A 24,409-nucleotide genomic window follows, 5' to 3' on the forward strand; every position below is an offset into this window, starting at 1 on the left:
GATAAAGACAAGGTGCATTGTGATCAAACAACAAAGATGCCATGTTTGACTGCAAAAGTGGCTTTCACTGGAGTGAAGATAAAAGTAATCATCATATTATGCAAGCTTGCAAATAACACTTGGTCATCTGACAATTGTCCGGTAAATTTGCGGTTTTGACAAGTAAAAGCTTAGCCTGGTTGGACACTCTGACTGGGCATTTCTGCTAAACGAAATATATTTTAACTGGAAATTTGTGGCTGAATATGGAACAAGTTATTTTATTATACTGCCAAACAGTACTAGGCAAAAGAGCTTTGTTATCAGTTTTGTTTTTATTTTTGTAAACACGCCACATGAGTGCCACTATTCAGGCCACATATTAATCTACTCATTTTGCAGTGGTGTTGTGAAAGATTGTGAAGCCCCATTTAGTCTGAATTACTTTCATCTGAAAAACTACCAAAATCTGAGGTCTTATGGTGTTACTCGTTGCTTGTTATCTGCAAGTGTTATGGAATTAATTTTCAGTCATAATTTGACCTGATTAAAATATTATGCAAACTTTTCGTTTCAATTGCAAAACCCAATGACAGATGTTTCTGTTACTTTACAGCTGCCATATCCTTTGTGAGGCACCAATATGGCGTCTCCATGCATAAAAAGCTCTATAAATTTGGATGAAACACTTCTCAGAATAATGCACAGATGAAAAACTGCAGAAACCTAATTCTTGGCGAGGTTGTTTATATATCAGTCATCTATGATATCTTTGTATAGCTGTAATACATCATCAAGCGTGTACAAAAATGCGAGCCACACAGGTCATTGTGCTACTCTGTGTAATGGCATTAAAAGAAATCCTGGGCCTCCTATACATAGAATTGATCCTACCCTAACAATCAAGGCACCATATGATCAAGGTGGCACTATATACTTTGTTGAAGATGCTGGAAAACAATGTGTTGCTATGACTTTGAGTGCTTTGATTTATAATAATTAAATGAATACATATATCTTATTAGATGTTTTGGCGTGTAGTGTCACTGTATATTTTTACGAGTTGTGTATTTTGATGAGCCCACAGGGCAAGTCAAAATACAAACAACGAGTACAAATATAAAGCGATACTACACGCCAAAACATGTAATAAGAGATTAATTATCCAACTGCTGTAGTCAATAAATTTGATATATAGATTTAGGCCAGCCTAAAAGCGTAGCTCCTGAGCCAGGTTGTTCAGAGCCAAATAACCCAGGAAAAGGTAGAATTTTGATTTGAGTTTTGTATATTTGTTTTGAGTTTTCTGTATATTGTTTGGCCTTCTGTTTTGAGTTTTAATAATCACTATATACACAAAACAAAGCAGCAAAAAACATTTGTATAGAAGAAAAAGTTATAATTTGGTTAACTCTTAATCGTGGGTACATGTAAGCGTTAACCTGCTTCCGAACAATCCTGCCATGTTTTCAACAAGTTAACCTGAGATGAGCCCACGATCCAATCAAAAACCAGCACTTGGTCAGCGGTCAACTTCAAAAAAAACACGCAACCTGGATGAGCTGTAAACTTGAGCCCACGATATGGTCACGTAATACTGGTCAGTGGATACCTTGTTTTGGTAAGGGTAGGTAAAGTCTGCATACGAGCCAAGTGACCCACCAGGCCGGAGCTTGTCCCAGTTTCTGTAGCAAGAAGCAACTAGGAGTATTTCTACTCCCCTGGATGGGATACTAGCCCATCGCAGGGTTACCCCCAGCATTAAGTTTGCCGGTACCCATTTATACACCTGGGTGGAGAGAGGCACTGTGAGAGTAAAGTGTCTTGCCCAAGAACACAGCACAATGTCCCCGGCCAGGGCTCGAACCCGGACCACTCGATCTGGAAACAAGTGCGCTAACCATGAGGCCACCGCCCCCCCACATACCTTGTTTTGACAGGTGTCAATTGATCATAATGTAATGTTTAGCGTTACACAGCAGTGTGACACGCCTTGCCTCATGTAACAAAGCATGCTGGGATTGAAAGTAATATACATGTACTTCGAATATGGCTGGTGTGTTGACGTTGTGTTGTCTTCTGTGATATACACCTTCGTTCAGAATATTACACATAACATGGATGTCCAATATCAAAGAAGTACACGGTAAACCAAGGCTGCATGTCTCTGTCAACCTATTATTTGGAGTATGGCCGCCATGTTGCGCGACTCCATCGTTGTCGTCATCGTCATCACTGTCGCTGTACATGTTTGTACTGTTATTTGGACGGTATTCACTGCAGTTGGATAATAAATAGCTGTAATGACCTGGTACAAATTCTGGAGATCATAATCAATTGCACTTCTCAAACTCATTAATAATTCATGAGGTCAACTACCAACCACAAGATGTATACCACATCACGTGCATGTGTTTGGATACCCAATGAAAAACAGTATACCACTCCCCAGTGAGAGTGGTATATACCACTAAAATATGCACAATGACAACTTGCACAAAATCAATGAATATTTATTACTCAGAAGTAAGCTTTTACAATGTGTCTCCTTTTGTTTTCAAAGTCACACCCATTTGCGTTGCTTCCTTCATTTCTGCATCCAAAACACGCCAAAATGTCACAAACCTAGGAAAGCGAAAGAAAAAAAGTAGTATTAAAAACAATGCACACAAGTAGTTTACACGAACCAAATTCGGTCAGACATGTCCAAAGGGTTCAATGCAGCACTTCCATTTACATCAGAAAGGTGGCGCTTCAGTCCGCAAATAATCGAGTACAACTAACGGGAAGGATAACGTTCCCCAGAAGAATTGTTTACTTCTTGAACGAACTTTGACAGCCAGTAGTTGAGACTGCATGCAGACTTATCTGTAATGGCCGTTTCCAAAGTTTGCACTCTTTCTTCAAAGTCTTTCGTGGTAAAAAGACCGCCAGGTTCCAAAGTACAGGACTTCACTAATCGATGCGGTTTCCATTCCTCGAAAACCTTACACGACCATTTGGCGTTATAAGCTGTTGATTGCGGTACTGCATTATCAATACTTTTCTTCTCATCCTCCACACTTTTCGGCTACCGAAATCTCTCGAATGACTTTCTTGTGATATACATCCTGACTGAACGACCTGTAAATGCTGGCAACCCCAGCAACTTTCACATCTCAGAATAAATTAAATCGCACCATAAATACAAATTAATTACGCCGGTAAAAAATATCATTGATATTGAAATTATCGAGGAAGGAATGTTAGACAGCAAACAATTCTAATTGGAAGTCTTTGTTTATTATTTCTTTAAGAGTGATCATGGAAGTTATTTCCAAAACTCGTGCTTCGTGTTTCATCGGGGTATCCAAACACCTCGAAACAATAAAAGCACGAGGCCTACAGCCTCGTGCTTTCATTTGTTTCTTGGTGTTTGGATACCCCAATAAAACACTCGCTCTCGTTTTGGAAATAGTACATCCAACACTGTCACAATATACAGGACAGGTGTATTTAATGCAAACAGAATTACTGTCAATGATTGGAGATCGCTATGTCTGAGAAAAATAATTTACCAGCTTAATTATTGTGAAAGCTGCACTGGTAATCTACATCTGATTCGTTGTGATTTGATAATTGAGGGATATCAGTACAGTATGTCTAAAGACAGGGCTATTGAATCACTCGTGTCACAAAATTATTCTTCATTTATTCTGATAATAGAATGCATTGGTGTCAGTATCTATCATACTGATAAAAATACAATAGCCTCCATTTTGAGCAAAAAATGCTACGATATTTGTCCAGCAGACATTATCTGTTCCGAGAAACAAACAGTTTTCCAAGATCATAGCTTGAGGAAAACTGTGAGCTTCGAGGAGCAAATAAATTCCAAGCATATTTTTGTGCCAAATGGAGGCTAAAATTTTGTGTTTATTATCCTTCAAATCTTTTTTGCAACATGCACAGTTTTGAAATTTGGGGAGCATTCTCGGATATTTCCCAGTTTTAGCTGGGGAATATTTGGTCATGTGACATGTTAAGACCAATTACCCATGAGCAAAAATATTTGATGCATTGTAATGGGAGTTCTAAGGTACTTCATTCTCAAATTCATTAATTATTCATGTGCTGATGACCCAATCAGCTTGCATCAATTGGGTCAGGTGCATGTATTCTGATACCCAATGAACATACCAATCAAGACACATTCGATTAGTTCAAAAACTGATCAAGACACTGATCAAGAAACTTGAATTTTAATCAGTCTTAATACTAAATACAGTATATTTGCTGCTTCAATCATTACTTACAACAACAATATGGCAAGATATTATCCTTTCTTAGACACCATTACATTAATTGTACAGTTTTTTAATTTCCTTTCTGGAAAACAGCATCCTTAAAAGCAGTAGATTCGTTGTAGAAATAGATCGTGTTCCCAGCAATTCCTTCTCCCAGAATGTTGCTTCTTCTTGCTCGCTCACAGACTCCTTCACCTCCTTCTTGCACTTAATATGAAGCCCTTCTCGAACGCCATCCTTCATCTCAGCATCTAAGCAACGTCGGAACAGGACAAACCTTTGAAAAACAACACACCAAATTCAATTCCCAAAACAGTGCATTTTAAAATTCTGAACAATGCAGTCTAAAAGTTGTCAATTACCTTTTGTCACTAGTGTCCAGAGGATTCAAAGCTTCGGATCCTTTTTTCTCCTCCAAATAATGCTTGAGGGCACAATTGATACCATAAACAGTCTTGGGAGGGTATCCTCCACCAGACCTTTTAGCTACCTCCATCACGCCTTCTAATTACCTATTCTTCAGAAATAATCCTACTAAATTTTCACTCAAGTTTGAGAAGCCAGCTCAAAAACTCGTGCTTCGTTTTTCATCAGGGGTTCCAAACACCTCGAAACAATGAAAGCACTTTGCCTTCGGCGTCGTGCTTTCATCCATTTCTCGGTGTTTGGAACCCCTGATGAAGAACTCACACTCGTTTTTGACCTATTACTTCTCATTCAAGAGGCAAATAAGGTAGAAGCCATCCCTCAGGTACATGTACACTATAAGATGTACCATTCATTCAGAGCTTAGTACAATATTTCCAGACTATTATAAACACTCACAAGGTGACAATTATGAACTCAGAGGAGTGCAGATTAGTACATAAGAACTAACTGCAGTGAACAGTGTGAGAGAAGAAGACAGCTGCTCTCACAAACAATGCTGTGAGCACTGTAGGACTTTATGCAGTGTGTAGCAAAGTCCCGTGTGTGATTATTAAAATACCAAACATGACAGTGACCCCAGTCTCCTCTGACACATGACATGACAACTTGAATCAACTTCGGCCGATCAGTACAATTACTATAGCTTTCACTTTCATCTATCGGTCAGTTCAAATAAGCAATGTTTTCATGATAAAATACCTGTGTATTTATCACTGCAATTACAGTTTCATGATATTTCTATCAGACATGCATCTAATAGCATGGTACAGTGCCAGTCAAAGGGATTGCAGCACCTACACACTCGTAAAATGTGTGTAGCCTGTGTGTAGTATTCGTGGACACTGCGTGTAAGGTACGTGTAATTTCACCTGTATGCGTGAATTTTAATTGGAGGAAGAAAGCTTTGTTATTCATACATGCATTTGCGTGTATTTTGCAAAACAAAAAGCCACTACTATCTTCAATAACACCACTAACTTCGATACACATGGCTCTCAATGGTCACAACAAAAGGTAAATTTAAAAGCCGACAAGCATTGCTAAATAAGTGGACTAGCTCAAGCACCTATCAAACAAATATTCCTTCTTAATCTGTAGCAGCCCACACTTCTGCTTAACATCAGAACTTAATTCTTAAAGATATCAGAGCTTTCGTTTACGCCAAAACAGCTACAACGTACGTCGCAACGTAATGTTTACCCACGCACGAAATATCATTTCAACTCCTGTTCCTTCGATAACAATGAAATAGGGATTCAAACTGAAACTCACGGACTCTCTCTTAATCTTAAACGGCAAAGAATCGTAACTTTTTTAACAAAATGTAAGCGTTCATTAATTTTCAATTCACCAGATTCGTGAGTAACCTTCTGACAACAACCCGTAATGTTTACAGCTTGTTCGTTTGATTATTTGGCTTAAATTACAATAAAGTACATATCACACATGCTACTTTTAGAACCCCTGCACACCCCAAATGATCAACACTCGTACCGGCACGTCTAGCTACAGCCGGACTTACAATCTTAGATCGTCTTGTTTGTCTTTGTTTAATGGTCAGTGTAAAATGCAGACTGAGGGTAAAAATGCAGACTGCAGACCACAGACTTCATTACTATATATCATGTTTTTTACAATATCTAGTGCTGACCGTAAATGGGAGTTATCAGGCTAATTGTAGTAGCCTGCTCTCAGGTTCACATTTGGAAGGTGAGCCTGCTCGCAGACTATAATTTTTGTGGTAGTGAAAGTCTACACTCAAGTTAGCCTGAATGTCACTCTGGTTAGCCTGTTGGCTTGAATGATGCTCAAGTTATGGCACGTTTTAAACATGAATGGTGAAATGACAAAATCCACCAACATCTGCCTATTTTGAATCGCTCTGCTTTTACCATTGTTTGTATTTCACCATTAATTTTTGTCAATCTGCCATTTTGCCACTTTGTCATTTTTGCATAATTTATCTCATTTTGCCATTTCATCATTTTGTTATGTCCCCATTTCCCCATTTCACTCCACCTCTAATAGAGACTGCATGCACTCGAAGATGTACTTGTCTTGTAACAGGCCTAGCTGGTGCCATTTTGCCATTTCGTCACTTTGTCATTTCACCATTTTGCCATTTCACCATTATGCCTTTACACCTTTACGCCATTTCGCCATTTTGCCATTGTGCCATTTTGCCACTTAACCATTTCCACATTTTACATGTTATGGAACCAATGTCAGAATTGGTGAATAAGTTTGAAGTGGATTGGTTGGGCTCAGTTTTCAGACAGTGTTTCTCAAGAATTCCCCTTTTTGCATGTCATGTTGGTTTTCAGGTTAAAAAAAAAATGGTTTTGTTTTGGTTTTTGAAGGAAGTCAAACAACTTTCTTGATCAGTTCTTTGCATGGTTCATTCACTAGGCTGAAAATTATCAAATTGAATGTACATGTGTTTAGTTATTTTTTCAGAGATATTTAAAAGGTATCTGCAGAGGAGAAAAAAAACTACTCCCCAGGGCAAGTAAATTTTACTCTTCGACTGGTGAAAATGGAAGTATTGTGGTCCAGTGGGCAAGTGAAATTAGCCTCAGTTGTCTTGTTGGGGATAATTTCCAATCAAAAACACTGCATTTCAAAACTTGATGAGCAAAAAAGATGAGCAAAACAATGACTTGAAAGCATGGATTAGTTTAGGTGATAAGGCATGAACTTAAATGTATACATGTATGTATAATCTTTATTTACCCTTAGCAGTGTTATAGCTCAAGTGCTAGTCGGGCCGAGCAAAACAATGGAAACAAATCTTTCAAATTGAACATAATGTTGTTAAGAATCCCAACTAAACTGAGGCAAACCAGTTGGCTATTTACAAACGTGGCCGAGGATTTGAACTCGGGGCTACCAAGAAACTGGTCGGAGGGGGACTCAAACCTGGGACTGCACTGCCTCTGTTGCATGCCTCTGTCGCATGCCTATTGGGCAAGTAATATTTAAGTGGAGGCAACTGAAAACTGAAATGTACTGGCCCATCGGGCAACAGGATTTCAAAATGTTTTTCCTGCACTGTCTCTGGAAGTTAGAGAGGGCTTTTCAAATCAGTTGTCACAAAAAAGCAGAAATTGCTGGGAAGGGGGTGGTTGAATGATCACAGAATTCAGAAGACAAGAGTGGGAAGGTTTGAACATAATTAGAATTTCCAAGTCCAAGAAGGGGGCTTAGATGAAGATGTCACCCATGGTAGGATGTGGATATTTTCTGGAATCGCCCATTATCTTCATTATCTTAATTCTTAGTAAACAGCATTCACTTAGCTTTAAAATGGTGTTTTGAAAACAGAATTCCGTGACAAAATTTTCTGGAGGAAAAAAAATTACCTGAGACAGTAAGCACTATGAACTTGAAAGATGGTTTACGATTACAGCTGTAGAGTGAAATACTATCAAACACATCTTGACAATTTCAGTGAAATTGTCATTCTCTTACAATATAGCTATTAACTTAGAAATCTGTGGAATAATCGTGATGCAATTTGACAAAAACTGCACTGAAAAATGGCACTCATTGTGGGGCTATTTAATGCATCTAGAGCACTAAATTGTTACATACTGAAGAATCTGCATTTATTAACTGTAACTTTCAAGTCAAGTGGCAATTATCAAATGTAGGAGTCTGTGGAAATATATAGAGGTGAAATGGTAACAGTAAGTTGAAAGATGTAGGGATTCTCTTACAACTAGAGTGAAAATAGCAATTCTTTTAGATTTTAACACATCTTTCCCCCAAAGTTGTTACAAACTGCAGAATATGCATCCCATAGGCTTTCAAATAGCATGTTAAATTCAAACATCTGTGGAAATATACTGTCCAGAGGGAGAAAAATTAGCTGTTTAGTTGGGACAACTGGTGAATTACATATGGACAGTTGAAGAAGCTAGTCATAAAAGGGGATAAGTGACGATTTTGGTTGCTTTTCTTTTTTCTTGCTCCAAATTAGCTGAAGTTTTGCATGTGGTCTTCAATGTAATAGAAAAATGTGGTTCTGTATTTTTGTCGCTGGTTTTTGCTTTGTTTTCGAGTTAAAACGTAGGCAAAAAACTTGGCTTTTCCTAGCCATGTCTTTAGGAGTTTATTTGTTGAACAGCAAACAGGCAGACTGTTTATAGTGTATGAAGTCAAAACCAAATCCCACAGCATATAGAGCGGAAATCTGGGAACGGATTGTTTACACCGGTTATTGTGACGTGAACACAACACGTGAATCGATCGAGCGTCAAACGAAATGCCATCAAACAAAAAAGAGATGTGCCGCATTAGAGCTCTGTCAACTAATATCTTAAGCATTGTTTTAAAGTACCTTGTGTGCCTACCTGGTGGTTGAGAGGCATCATAAAGCCTCGATAAACCCGTAAGTCATCAGCACGTTTTAAAGAATCAAAATGTGTTCTGAAACTTCGAAGGCAGCTGATATACCGTAATCGTGTTATCGGCGTTCGAAGTCAGATCGAGCCAGGTAGGAAAGTCCAAGAGCAGTTCTTGCCCAAGAAAAATACCCTCTGGTGAATTGTGGCCCATTTGCCAAGCGTTGCTAGCGTCAAAGTTTGGAAAGCGAGAACTGGTTTTAGAGTGATAAAATTTGTCTTGTATCGACCGCCATGTCCTCCCGCGCACGAGGTGTAAAGACCCTTCCCGGCATGCATTGCGATTACGTTCTGCGGACGTTTCTCGAACTGGTAACTAGATTTAAACATAATAATGACCAGCAAGTGGCGATCGATTGTAACAGATCTGTGATCCAGTTTGCGTTGATCTTATTTCAAATCGGCATGATTTGTAGTGTTTTGAGCTTCTGGGATCAGGGGACATGCAGATGTATGGAGACCCGTACGTTGCGCAGAAGGGTTAATCTGTTAATCTGTCAGCCCTATTTATAGAGCGTTTTCACGTGGAGTCATCAAATTCTTAAATCCAAAACTAAACAGCCGCCAAAGTTGTTATCCTCATCAGGCATAAGAGGTACCAGCGCATTTTGAACTTGGAAGTTATGGCGGTGCGTGACATAAAGCTACGATCGCGTTTGTCGAAAACTATGTTTTATCTCGTGATTTTTTAGCCATTGAAGACGTTGCCGTATTTGAAAAAGTGTTTATTGAAATGTTTATTTGTTTCATTTTATTTTTATTTACACCTTTTTTTGACCTGAAATCAGCATTTTTGAGCTTACACGTTGCGTGAAATTACCATTTTCAGGAGCCCATCATGGGCTCCTACCATTTTGCTGTTTTCTAAGTGAAACCAACATCCTTGCCGTCACGCGTTAACGTCAAATTAACATTTTAACCTATTTAGACCTGAAATCAACACCATCGAGCTTATGCGCTGCGTAAAATTGACATTTTGCTGGTTTCTAAGTGAAACCAACATCCTTGCCGTCACGCGTCAACGTGAAATCAACATTTAAACCTTTTTTGACCTAAAAGCAACATTTTTGAGCTTATACGTTGCGTGGAATTGACATTTTGCTGGTTTCTAAGAGAAATCAACCTCCTTGCCGTCACGCGTTAACGTGAAATCAACATTTAAACCTATTTAGACCTGAAATCAACATCATTGAGCTTATGCGCTGCGTGAAATTGACATTTTGCTGGTCTCTAAGTGAAACCAACATCCTTGCTGACACGCGTTAACGTGAAATCAACATTTTAACCTATTTAGACCTGAAATCAACATCATTGAGCTTATGCGCTGCGTAAAATTGACATTTTGCTGGTTTCTAAGTGAAACCAACATCCTTGCCGTCACGCGTTAACGTGAAATCAACATTTAAACCTTTTTTGACCTAAAATCAACATTTTTGAGCTTATACGTTGCGTGGAATTGACATTTTGCTGGTTTCTAAGAGAAATCAACCTCCTTGCCCTCACGCGTTAACGTGAAATCAACATTTTAATCTACTTAGACCTGAAATCAACATCATTGAGCTTATGCGCTGCGTGAAATTGACATTTTGCTGGTTTCTAAGTGAAACCAACATCCTTGCCGTCACGCGTTAACGTGAAATCAACATTTAAACCTTTTTTGACCTAAAATCAACATTTTTGAGCTTATACGTTGCGTGAAATTGACATTTTGCTGCTTTCTAAGTGAGATCAAAGTCCCTGCGGTCGCGGCGGGCCGATCCTTTGTTATGATAAACCGAGGCGAGACTTCGACTTATAACAAAGGCTTGGCTTGGTTATTATAACAAAGGATCGGCTCTGTTTATCATAACAAAGGCCCGGCTTCGTTTATTTGCAGCCTCGGCGGGAAAAGGGCGTTAGGTATTTTAATCAAAAGTGAACTTTGTCGAAAACGCTCCAAATTTCGCATAGAGTTTTGTTTAGGTATGTTTAGCAATGTCCCGTAGTTTTTGCGCTAAACCTTGCTTCGTTTTCAGGATATTGCGTATGCAAAAAACCACTCGGTTTTCCTAGCGGCGTCTTTATAAAGCGAAGCAAAAACCAGCGGCAAAAATACAGGAACACGTTTTTCTATTACATTGAAGACCACATGCAAAACTTCAGCTAATTTGGAGCAAGAAAAAAGAAAAGCAACCAAAATCGTCACTTATCCCCTTTTATGACTAGCTTCTTCAGTTGGTGAATTACATGCTGCTGCCCAACAGGTTCAAAAACACAGCATGTGTTACAGGTCATTTAAAATATTGTGACCTCAATGATTTTGTGTTGACAAATCTCCTTTTTTTGTCATGTAAAAAAAATTGCATTGAGGCTATAAAAATCGCTCTAAAATGAAAATTCAATTGCAGGAAACTGTCCCTTAATCATACCGCTAACAAAAAAAAATGGCTGTCAGTAATTCTATTATTAACACTTAAAAATTTTCTCTTCTGGTAGCCTAAATTGCAACACATTTCACAAATAAGTTGATGCAAGAACTTGTCAGAGAAATCGACATAACCAAAGAAATGAAAAAAGTGCTGGCTTATTACTTTGAATGACTGATGCTCTGTCGTATTGTATATTAATTGTCACTGTATCTTTATTTTCCATCAGTGATCACATGTGATACATGTAGCTGTCACTAAAGCACTTGAATGACGTTTAGTCATTTTTGTGTTTAGAAGCCTATTCCTCTGCCTTTAGAACAAGTGCCTTGTAAATACATTTCTTTCTCATTCTGAATGAATTTTAATATTTTATTTACTTATTTTATTTCAGATTCTACCCTTAGATGGAAAATACCAGTCAGAATGGCTGCTGTGAAGTTTGACCAAAAAAGCTCATGATATCAGTTGCTCAGGTGTGAAGATAATTTATTATCTTTGTTAAATATATACTTCAATCTACAGTGTTTGACATCTGTTCAGTTCTGTTCCCAGTCACCTGACAAGGAACTGTTTCAATCTTGACTGCATGTAGCTTGGAGCATGAAACCAGCCTTCCCAGACTTTTGCTTGTCTCACTCTTGAGGCCTACTCCATTCCAAGGAGTGTTTACATTTAGCCTTCACCACCTTTAAGTCAGCTAAAGTATATAATACTGCATTATGTAGTACATGTACATGATGAGCTCAAAGTCACTAAGGAATTTAAAAAAGACAAAGAAGAACTTGCTTACATCAAAACTCTTTTAGCAAGTCTCAAACATGTCACAATTAAGTTCTGAGTGTAACAACGCATGTTACTTTCAGATACATGTAGCAGCCTTTCTTGCTATCATTGCTATTGGTTCAGCTTGTTACATCTTTCTCTCAGCACGAACTATTTTCTGCTCGGGGCTCAAAATAATTTCCGGAGAGTCTCCGGACACGATGACTGGCCAAATTCATTTTAGCTTGGTCACGTATCAGTTCTGGCCGGTCAAATTTATAAGATAAATAACTCTTAAAACAGGGGACCATGAACCAAAACTGGCGTTACAGGTGTATATATTTCCAAAAAAGTCGTTGCTTAGAGCTTTATAGCACTCATTGTCAACAATAAAAGTAAGCTTATGTGTATTAATAAGTACTCTGTCTGTAAGACTAACCCGTAACACATTAAATATCATTATCGTACACATTAAATTTGTTCGGCATCTCCAAATGATTTCTGGTGTACTTGTGAGATCTTGATCTGAAAACTTCATTGAGAAAAGCTTAGTAACCAGGCATTTTACTCAGGTATGCACAAACAGCGATATCTGTCTTCAATGCATGAATTGTAACCAACGGTTCTGCATGTAGTTGCATTTCACCCAGGATTTCAGATAAAAAAAGTTCCGCAATACACAGTGACTCGCTACATACTGATAACAACTGAAATAACTAAACAGCAGGGAAACTTTAATATTATTTATTTCATTTTCAATACAATCGAATGTGACCGGTGAACATGACCGCCAAGACGAAAGGTTGAGCCCTGCTACTTTATTCAAGTTTAAAAGGAGTTTTATAATACAGATGATTTCTGTTCTCTCAGCTGTTTGTTTGTTTGGTTTGGGGGTGTTTGGGCTTGCATTTGTTTGCATTCATTTCTCTGCTGTTCATTCAGTTTGGTTGTTTGGGCAGGGGGCGTCTATTAATTGCGTGCAGGCGTCTGTCTGTGCTTCCAGCCAATCTGTTTTTTTGGTTGGGTTGTGTTCAGGTGTTTGTTTACTTTGCACTTTTGACTGTTCAAAGGCAGTCTCTCTAAAAGCGGTCTGGTCAATCTGGCTTTAAAAAAGATTTCGCTCATTTCTTGTTTGAACATTTTTTGTGTCGCTCATTCGTGTTTAAACCTAGGAGTATCAGTAGTTCATATGGTGTGATCCTCTGGGTGAGGGTTACATGTATGTTCCTCTTTCCAATCTAAATATTGTATGAACTGATTTTTTAAAAATTTTATCTGCATTCCAGATGTTTATAAAAAAAAAACAGTTGCTCAGAAGTGCAATTGTGATATGTCTGTTACTTCCGTTAAGACGTCGCTCAATTTAGACCAGTCATGAAATTTGCCCCTACCCCGTTAATATGGTCAACCCGTTAATACGGCCAAATTTTCATGGCCTTTTGGTGACCATATTAACAGGGTTCCACTGTAGGTTGCTGGTATCCATTATAGTCCTTGGTAAAGTAAGTTACTGTTTGAGTAAAGTGCTGTGTTCAAGATCATAACTCAAGGACTTTGAGAAGGCTTCTTAATCTGGGGGACCATTTCTAATCACTTGGTGTTTTTTTAATTTATATATTTCATGCACAACAAATTACAACACACTAATTAAACCATACTAATTACAAAGTAATACTTATACTCTTAACAATACAGTACTAAAACAACTTAAAGAAATACGAAACTACTTACAATACGATATCACTAACAAAACGATACTTATGCTACTACATGTATGAATACAATGTAGTTAAAAGATGTTGAGGGCCCATTAACCGATTCATGCACGCGCTTGTGTGCGTTGCTAAGGAGGTGAAATTTCACTTCCGGTCACTTACGTCAGTCTGAACACGGAAAATAAAAACAACTCAAAAACTTGCAAATTCGCTAACATTTTAAATGTTTTTCTTTGTATTTCGCAAAATGCAAAGTAAAACAAGTACAAGCAAAGACAAAATAAGAGAAAGACAGAAAAACAAGAGCAATAGAAAGAGAAAAACTAACTCCATGTGGCTTTGTTTGATCTTACCAAAGTGCGCTGGTAGTGTAAATTGCGCACGCGCTGATAGGGTAACTTCCAATATATATCGGGCGCACTTCCGGTTTCTTTAAATGCTAAAGGAAACGCGGTTTGTCATTAAATCCAGCCTTTTTCGACGAATTTCGATTAAAGCCAAAGTTGGCAACATAGCTATGTATTTCTTTTTCGAAATCATGCTTTTTTCAGAAAAAATTACAAATTTTTCAATATTTTGAAATGCTCTCAAAATCTGACCTTTTAGAAATGAAACAAAATCGATGCATAGCGTAATGAGGATTTGAATTAGGGCCTGATTACATGGCGAATTTCAGCCCGGCTAGGGGGGCTGAAATTTTGTTGCGATTACATAACGAATTTCAGCCCGGGCTGAAATATTAGCCTCGGCGCCAAATATGAAATTGTGTGCGAAAAGTCTCCAGAGAATCAAAATGGTGCCGAGAACACGAATCGTAAAAATAGGCGCATTGCTTCTCCCTGTAGTTTGACCTTTTGTTGGCGCTCAATTTTTAACTTTTTGGGATAGTAACACCCTACAATGATGATGGAACTGAAACGAAACCTGTCTCTTAGCCGGAAAGACGTACTTTTATAGAAAGAAAATATGTCCTCAAGCTTGCCGAGTTCATGACCTCCCTGACAGCCTCGTGCTGTTTAACTTTGTCTCGATGTTCTTATATTCCAAGCTTTGAAATTAGAGAGATTCTCTATTTTATCACCTTTATTCCACTGAGATCGCTTCTACTTCGTAGCGGCAGCCATCTTATTTCCTGCCTTTCAGCCCGGGCTGAAATTCCGATTCGATTACTTGAGGTTTTTCCAGACTTTTCAGCCCGGGCTGAATTGCGGCCCGGGCTGAGTCCTTCTCCATGTAATCACCAATTACCAATCACCGGCTAACCAGGCTGAAATTTCAGCCCGGTTATCAGGTGATCAGGCCCTTAGAATATTAAATCAATGAAAAAAATCCCGAGAAAGTAATTTGTCTGGGAGCCTTTGCATTTTTTCTGTATTAGTCACATGACCATGGGCATGGCCTGATGACGTCATCACTAGTGTTACAGATCATGAAAATGTTAAAACACATGAAATAACTCAGAACTAGCTAAAAGTGACGTCGTTATATGAGATTAAATTTTCCCTAGCAACAGCTCGAAAAGATTGGTTAATGGGCCCTTAACATTGCTAGAATTAACAGTGGGTCATTGGACCTTGTGCAACCAAATTTTGAAAGTTTTCTGACTATTATGTTACATTATGATCGGACATGATGACAGAACTCCAAAATGACTTGGCTTTTAGTTATGAAGATTTTGTTTGCAGGCTATGTTTGTTTTAAAACATGTTTTGCTTTCTATAATAGCTTCTCCAGACTTAACCCGATGATGCACTGCAAAGCACACTTGTTATCTCACGTATGAGCCCTCCAGATTGAGTCGTCAGGTTATTTGTGTATACAAATTATAATTATAATGATTACTGTGACTGAATTGCTACGTAATAAAAATTTCTCCAGCACTGTGCTAAGGTTTACAAAAAGAGCCATTCACGATCAGTTGTGAACGAGAAAGCCAAGTAATTAACCATGTAGATGTTTTTTTTTCTTTGTCAGTTTTGCATGACTTTTCCTAAAATGATTGTGAGAATTCTTTAACTTATTGGCAGCTATTAAGTTTTTAACAATCCTATGCATGTGCTTGTTTGAAAGGTAGTGTCACCTTGATTTAATGAAGGGCCAAGGGACTGGCAAAAAATGTTCGCTAAAAAGAGGTTTTGTTCTTTTCCATATATTGTACTATTACTGGGGCCAGGGAAATCGTTCATTACACGAAGTACTTTGTTATATAGATGTTTGTCAAATCAAGGTTGCACTGGGGAAAAAGGAGTTAAAGAAAATTAAAAGCAGCATGTCTCATTCTTGCCATTATTAAACTCAAGAATCTGTGGACAAAGAGGAGAAACAGTCTGCAAAACAGACTGTGTACAAATGTACACATCCCAGCGATGCTTGCATGCAAATTTTTCATTGACATTGTTTTCTTTTTGTTAGAATGTAGGAGAACCACGAATCCATGCTAAGTCACTGTTAGATGCATACATTTATATCTGGCTTGTACAGCAAAATTGTGTAATTGTGTAATCCTCCCCTCTTTATGTTGAAGAAGACTATGGCTGTCTCTGTTTTTTTTTTTCAAAGTTGCCAGATACCACTGTAATAAATTTTTGAAATTTGTGCTAATTTACAAGGCTCTGAAATGTGACAAATTGTCTTCTCTTTTTCACTGCGGCCTTTTTCACCTGGGGTAACCTTGAAATTGCACTGAATTCCTCTTTTGCACTCCATTTTAAATTTGCAATGATAAACTAGAAACAGGGCTTTAATCCATTTAAATGATTAACTACATGTAATTGACTGGCCAATTGAGAGGTTGATTGGCTGGTTGATGGACTGGCAGAAAGACTGATTAGATCTTGGAAATTTTGAAGTACACTTGTGAAGTGCGTCAACTCATTGTTTTCTATGTGCTTCTCTTGTGTTGTTTGAAGTTTTCATGACATGGTTACTTGTATAGATGTATACTGTGACACAACAATGCACTTAGGTATGCTACAGTGCGTTTATTGAAACCGGGGCCACCCAGACAATGAAAACCAATCAGATGGCAGAACTGAAACAATAGATTCCAACATTTTCAAATCCAGCCAATCAAATGTCCGATACAAAACAATGAAATCTCAACTTGTTCCTTGTGATGCTTACACATATGCAATTAAGAAATAATTGTTAAGCTCAAACCATTAGTAGTTTCACATGCTTGCAGATTTACACATAAGGAGAATTATATGCTGCCCCGCTTTCTATGGGTTGTTTGGTTCAGAAAATACATGGAAAGAAAAGCTGCCTAAGAGTGTCACTCATAAATATATATCGCCACCAGCGTGTTTGGTGTAGGGTTTGAATATTGTCGCTGCTTTTTAGAAGAAACCCTTCAAATGGCCTCTGAGTAGTTTCGCATGTGTACAGGTTTGAAAATATGTACAAATTGGAAAGGGATTATTTTCGATGTAACTGAAAGGAGCTGAAAGCAAACTTCAAGCAGTAGAAATGAAAAGTTAACTTGATACAAAAATGGACTTGTCACCTGAATTCTTTGTTCGCAATATCTTCGATTTTTCCATCCGGGGGAGGTTTGGTGCCATCGTCTTTTGCTTTTGTCTGAGTGATTTTACACGCTGAGGCTTTGATACTACAATGCCGAAAAAAAAAATTCGTTTGAATTTTCCATGAAGATATTATTTCAATACACTGATAACCCAGAAAGGGAGCCCAAACTCTGCAATGTACAGCTGCCGAGACAGTGAAAGCGCTGGTTTTTCCGAGGAGTGCGTGGTAAATAACCGAAAGCTGTGTAAAAATAGAAACACGCACAGATGACAAGAGCGGAATTTATTCTGTAAAAAATGTCAAAATCTGTTATTCTAGGATTTTAAACAACAACTGTAAAGTGACATTTTGTATGTCTGTACGTTCACAGTAGAAAACTATCAATTTCATGAGTGTATCACACTTGTCAATGTAAAATCCAAAGTAAAGCAACACAATATTTTCTAACACGAAAGTACTAACGGCTTGAGTTTGACAATAGTAGTGTAAGCACCACAATGACAAGTTGAGATTTCATTGTTTTGAACCAGACATTTGATTGGCTGGATTTGAAAATGTTGGAATCTAATGTTTCAGTTCTGCCATCTGATTGGTTTTCATTGTCTGGGTGGCCCCGGTTTCAATAAATGCACTGTAAAATACCTAAGTGCATTGTTGAGTTCTACATATATGCAAGTAAGCATGTCATGGGAACTTCAAAGAACACAAGAGAAGCACATAGAAAACAACACGTTGACACACTTCACAAGTGTACTTAAAAATTTCCCAAGTATACTTAAAAAAGTGCTCGTCAGTCTTTCTGCCAGTCCATCAACCAGCCAATCAACCTCTCAGTAAACACACTATAACTTTATCCCAATAAATATTATTGACAAAATATCCTGTTAAACTTCTGGTTGGTCTCTGAACTGATTTATTCATTGCCTGTGTACATGTAATTGTTTAAGATAACAAATCAACTAGTAGTACTAGCATGGTGATCGATTGGCAAACAAACTGACTAACAGGTTAACTCATTGATAAACTGATATGTAGACTATCTGACATACTGACCAGGTGAACTTCTATGGCAATGAAATAAGTAGCAATGAGTGCCTCCCTTGGACACTTTGTTAAGTAAATGTAAAGAACAAACAAGGTGATTGAGTGACTACATGTAACTGACTGACTGAAAACTGGCAACTGAATATACTAACAGATAAAATGATTTGCTGAATTGCAGACAGACAGACAGGCAGGCGGGCAGGCAGACTGACTGACTGAAAACTGGCTACTGAATATACTAACATAAAATGATTGGCTGAATTGCAGACAGACAGACAGACAGACAGACAGACAGACAGGCAGACTGACTAACTGACCTCTTAGTTGACTGATTCACAAACTATTTGAGATTTTGTGAACAAGACATCAACATTGTGTTGACTAAATTCCCTCTTATTCTCGTGATTTTATTTTCCATGAAATGTGAATTTAGTAAATTATTCTTCATGATCTGTGACTTGAAGGTTTTGCATGACCCGTGAAGAACTTAAATTATCAACCGATATTCGTGATTTAATCACTCTATTCTATGTGATTTTGAGATGCAAGCCCTCCAGAAGATTTATTCAGACTGAAAACATCAAATGTGACCTCTGTATAATTATTGTAACATTTTGTAAAGCATCTGCAACTACCAAGTAACAGAGAGCTTTCCTTGATGTCCTTCTCTTGATTTTCAAAAATGTCATATGACCTACAGTAGTAACACTCTTTAGAGCGTAAGAGCAAGTTATTACCTTATTACAAATTTACCAAGAGTACCTTGCTTGCTTATTTTCTTGATTCGGGAAAATGACATTTCTATATCCATGATCTGTAATTCACTATTTTTTCTATTCGTGAACCGAGCCAGAGACCCCATCCTGTACGACCCTCTTAACTGCAATGTTAAGGACATGGTAATAATTATAAAAACTTCTATAAAATTATTTCTTAGCCTGACAAATAAGCTTTCTTTCTTTTCCAGATCAGATGCCAACAGGGAGAAAGTGGACTAAATCTTCAAGCAGTTATCTTTAGAAGGGCTGCATGTTCTATTTTGCAATCCAACTCTTGGGTGAACCGGGTAAACAAAACTCTTGAATAAGCTAAGTTCCGCACTGATTATTTGACTTCAGACATGCAGTTTGTGCCTTGATTATTTACACAATGAGTAAGAAAAGCTATTAAATCAGACTATTTTAAACCAATCGTCCTTGAAATTGTTAAATTTATCTTCTGCAGCCAAAAGTGATGTTCAAAAGTAGGATGTTTTTTTCAGAATAAGATTGCATTTTCACCTTCAAAGAAAATTTTTGAATTGGCGATTGTATAACTTAGTGAGTAATTGGGCTGCAGTACCAATTGACTGGCTGATTGACGTTCTTAAAGTAGCTGTGGTCTATCCTGTTTGTTTTATACATTGACAATGAGGGAGAATTCCAGGTAAAAGTGAGAGAAATACAGTATCCAAACTATGTACAATAACTCAAACATAAAAGGACTGACTGATGGACGGATGGACTGACTGACTCACTGACTGACTGATTGCATGACTGACTGTCTGACAAAGTGACTAATGGATTAAGACAGACTGACTACTGACTGCTGACTGACTGATGGACTGACTGACCAATTGATTGACTTATGACTGAGCACGTGATTGGCTCATTACTGACTGATTGACTGATGGACTCATGACTAACTGACTCACTAATTGACTCAGGACTGACTGATTGACTCTTTACTGACTGTCTGACAGACGGACTCACTGACTGAATGAATGATTGACTCATAACTGACTGACTGACTTTTTCAGGACTGCGACTGACTCACTGATGGACTGCTAGGGGACTGACTGGTTGACTGCGGACAGACTGCTGACTGACTGACTAACTGAATCTCTAACTGTGATTGACTTATTCATGACTGTCTGAATGACTGATTGACTGGTGGCCTGTTAACTGACTGACTGACTGACTGACTAATTGACAGCCAAGAGACTGTTGACTGACTGCCTGACTCACTCGCTTACCAATGGACTGTGATTGGCTGATTGACGGACCAAACGTTTAAACTGATTGGGACATGATGTATTGGCGTTGATCTGTTGAACTTCCATATCATACATACGACATTTTGAAAAAAAAAATAATAAAGGTAAAAAATATTGAAAAGTCACTGAAGATAATCTTGGTACAGTACATTGCATGTCTGAAGTATTGAACACAGTCAAACCTCTCTTAAGGACCACCTTGTGTAAAGTGACTCCCGGGAAGTGACCATCTTGAGTCTGAAATGTGACTACCTTGTAAAAGTCCCAAATTGTCTCGTGCAGCTAAATTGTTAGACGAGAAATTTATCTGTGATTTATAAGCACCACATTGGTTTGGAAAGTACACAGATGGTCGCCTTTGGGTTGGTTTGACTTTATTTCTATTTACTGTAAACCTTGATGGGTACGTTTCCCAAAGCATCTCCTCTCTTCTCCGCCAATATACCTTCAGATGTAATTAAAATCTTAAACGAAATGCACATTCAGGATTGCAGCAGAATTTTTTTGTTTTTCGAAATGTTCGCTTTTGCTCTACGTTCTCTAAAAAAACAAGTCTAAATATCATTTTCTAAAACGACGGATGTTTACTCTTGTGTGACTGATTTACCTTGTGTTACGAAAAGAACGTAATAATGTCACGCAAGATGAGAAATGCAAGTACATGTAAAGGAGTTTAGATCCTCCGCTAAAGCAGAGTAACTCTTTAAGAAACAACTACAAGATAGAGATAACAGCAATTTAATTGCAAAAGTTAAAACTATAATTATATTTGATCAGTTACTATGCAAAACTTTACTCGTTACGTGCAAACAGCATGCAGAAAATTTCATGTTTTTTTATGATTTCAAACCAGTTGTCTTAACCAGAATTAGAATTAGTGCTTTGCTTACAGCTTCACGGTTCTCTTGAATGAATTTCTTGATGTTGTATGATCGGAAAATATAGAATTGTAAATACGCTGGAGTTGATGTATTTCCCGTGCGTACAAAAAGGATATTTCAGAGCCATTTCTTTTTGTCTTGAAAGCAAATTATAAGCCGGCAGAGCCTCAATAAAATAATCTGTACGGGGTTGTGAATTTTCTCGGGTTTTCAGCGATTATTTAGAAACCATTCTTTCATTGGAGAGGTTTTGGGAAACGTACTCTGAAGCAGTCCCAAGAGTGATGAGCATGTTATTTCTCCTTACAATATTAATATATTTCAAAATCATCAACTCGGGATATTGTCTTGATATACTACCAAATTCTCAAAACAAAGATCAAATCACCTGGGGCAATTAGTAAGGAGAATTGATATGTTCAGCTTGGGACTGAAACTCATGTTTACAGTAACTGAGGTCTTGTTAAAACTAAGCGGTACGATTCCAGACTGGTTTTAGTAAACGGTTTGTTTCTGTTCCAATGTACGCCACAGATAAGTTTAAATTTTTAGTCAATAAACGTTTGAAGTTGTACTTCAGTAGTATTTCGGAATAGATAAATATATTGATTCACTAGAGGCCTTGAGCTACTGTACTGTATTTTAATTCCAAGCTTTCGCCGTCCTACCGCATCCCTCATGATGCCGTAGAACGGAGAAAGCTTGGAATTTAAATACAGTACAGTAGCTCAAAGCCTCGATTGAATCAATATATATTTATCTTTTTTTTAAGTTAGACTTTAAAACAATTCGGTACGAACTCTCTAAATATATTTCATTCGTTCAGAGTATTAAAAAGACGTATCAGTGGCGTACTTTGACATAAGAAGCGAACAGTTTACTAAAACCAAGTGTTGATGGTACTGCAATGTTTTATCAAGACTTTTCCAGAACTTGGCTTATTCTTGGTGAGTTTATCTTGTTCACTCAAATGGCTGGTTTGCAAAGTAAAACAACACGGGTGGAAAGATAACAATATTCTATTGAAATAAAAATTATCTCTTGTCTATTACTTTTATTGAGAAAAAAATAATAGTCTAACCAATCTTGTCCCTGCTCTTTGGGTTGCTTACACTGGGCCGATCCAAGTCGGTGTTGTTTATTTAGTCCTCATTTAACATTCCAACTTTAAAATCCTGATCTGTCTTATCTGATCCTTTCATCCAAGCCGGGGACAGTTAAACACTTGGAAGAGTTGACCGTTTGCGTCCCAAGTGGGGTGGACAGCGTAAAGGAAAGTGAGAGTTTTCTTCCCATGCCTCCGGGTTCTCAGTCTTAATTTGTCACAATGCCACACTCGAGTAATTTTGGAATTAATGAGTTGAAAGATAATTTAAATGGCAAATTCGTAATTTGGTTCAAGATGCTAATCCGCAAGTCAATGCATCGAAAAAATGAAAGATTTGCCAATAAGCTCGCCCTCCCGGAATATTTTGAATGAGAACCCATTTATGTTGGAATGTCCGCAACCCGGACAAGAAAAACTGAAGCGATAAAGTATGGCGCTCAATTTCAGTGCATCACCATTGAAATCAAAGAAAGACTTGAACACAGAATCCGCCAATCTGACCTCCGACCAAACCTCCGACCGAGCGTCATTCCACAAACTTCACCAAAGCGCACAAGTCGCTAAAAGTCTCTCATCTGTGAAGCTACCGATGCCAGGTTTCTCTCTTTAATTTGGATGAAAGAAATTGACCGATTATTATGGCAAAAAAGCTTTGGTTTTGATTTAGAACTATAAAGATTGCAAAAGGTTTTAGTTTATTATGCTTATTCAGCTTGTTTGCTTACTGCCGTATTTCATGTCACGTGACGTTACTCTGAAGAGTTGTTTATTCAAATGCAAATCCAATTCCCGTGCGAATGAATGAATAATTAGAAAGACAATTCTCCAGAGAACATCCGTGATCTGAAACGATCAATTAACACACGAAGCCGACAGGGTCTTGTTATTTTAAATATAAATCAAGCTAAAGATTTAAGCCGAATCTCTGCTAACAATGTTAACAATTTTGGAGTAAGTATGAGCTAAAGTTATGTGTTTAAGAATTTTAATTCTTAAACAACAATTTTCTAGTTTTAAATCTTAGCGCGCATGAAAATAATATTCATGCGCGCTAAAATCGTTGAGTAATAAATTTTATTGCGATTTTTTTTTAATTTGGCCGAGTTTTGGCTTCAAATGGTTTTAAAATCCAACTTGACTCAATAATTTCCATTGCAGAGGTTTAAAATATTTTTGTCTGTTAATCTAAAATTCCCACTGCAAAAGATTGTAGCTTCCTTTGCATCCGTGACTTCTCTGCTCAAGAACGCTTTAATTTATTGAGACAAAGCTTCGTAAGAAGATAAATGGGTTTTGAGCAGAGTTGTGGATGATTTCACCTGCATCAGTTTTACGTTTTCAGTGTTTTGGTTACCCAAAACACTAGGGATTTGTGACAGCGTTCGGGATAGTTCAGGGGGAGGGACGGGGAATTTTGTTAAATGACAATATTTTGAATATCCGGAAACTTTGAAAGCCTCTGTCATAAAAGAACGTATTTTATTAAATCACTATGCATGATAGAAGTTCAATAATTATTATTGCTGAATAAAAATAATTGTGGTTGAAGTTGAACAAATATTGTTGTTCCATGAAATCATTTTGGTAGGGGCTGAATAATTATTTTTGTTGAATGAAAATCATTTGGGTTGAAGTTGAACAAATATTGTTGTTGAATAAAATTATTTTTGGTTGAAGTTAAACAAATATCTTTGTTGAATAAAAAGAATTTTGGTTGCAGTTGAAAGAAATTGCGTATTGGAATAAAAACTTCTCAGCACAGATGACATCATTTCTCTACTGGATTTCACTCTTTCAAACAATTATTTTGTCTATAATAACTGCATAT

The 24,409-nt window shown here is 37.6% G+C and overlaps 1 protein-coding gene and 1 long non-coding RNA gene across 2 annotated transcripts in view; one reads left to right on the forward strand and one right to left on the reverse strand.

Annotated features, from left to right (window-relative positions):
- The window catches only part of LOC145482393 (uncharacterized), a 145,719-nt gene extending 122,152 nt beyond the window's left edge, over positions 1-23,567 (forward strand). The window contains exon 4 of the long non-coding RNA XR_014048769.1: positions 19,525-23,567. This is a non-coding gene — a long non-coding RNA (uncharacterized LOC145482393). The remainder of the gene's footprint in view (positions 1-19,524) is intronic.
- Positions 4,320-4,761, reverse strand: LOC145484827 (uncharacterized). Its single transcript, XM_081463473.1, has 2 exons — positions 4,628-4,761; positions 4,320-4,542 (listed from the first exon to the last, which is right to left on the reverse strand). Exons 1-2 carry the CDS (start codon positions 4,759-4,761, stop codon positions 4,320-4,322), a joined length of 357 nt encoding a protein of 118 aa, XP_081319599.1.
- Positions 23,568-24,409: the final 842 nt, after the last annotated feature.

The sequence above is a fragment of the Orbicella franksi genome, chromosome 1 (genome assembly GCF_964199315.1).
Source record: "Orbicella franksi chromosome 1, jaOrbFran1.1, whole genome shotgun sequence".
Classification (NCBI taxonomy): Eukaryota; Metazoa; Cnidaria; class Anthozoa; order Scleractinia; family Merulinidae; genus Orbicella; species Orbicella franksi.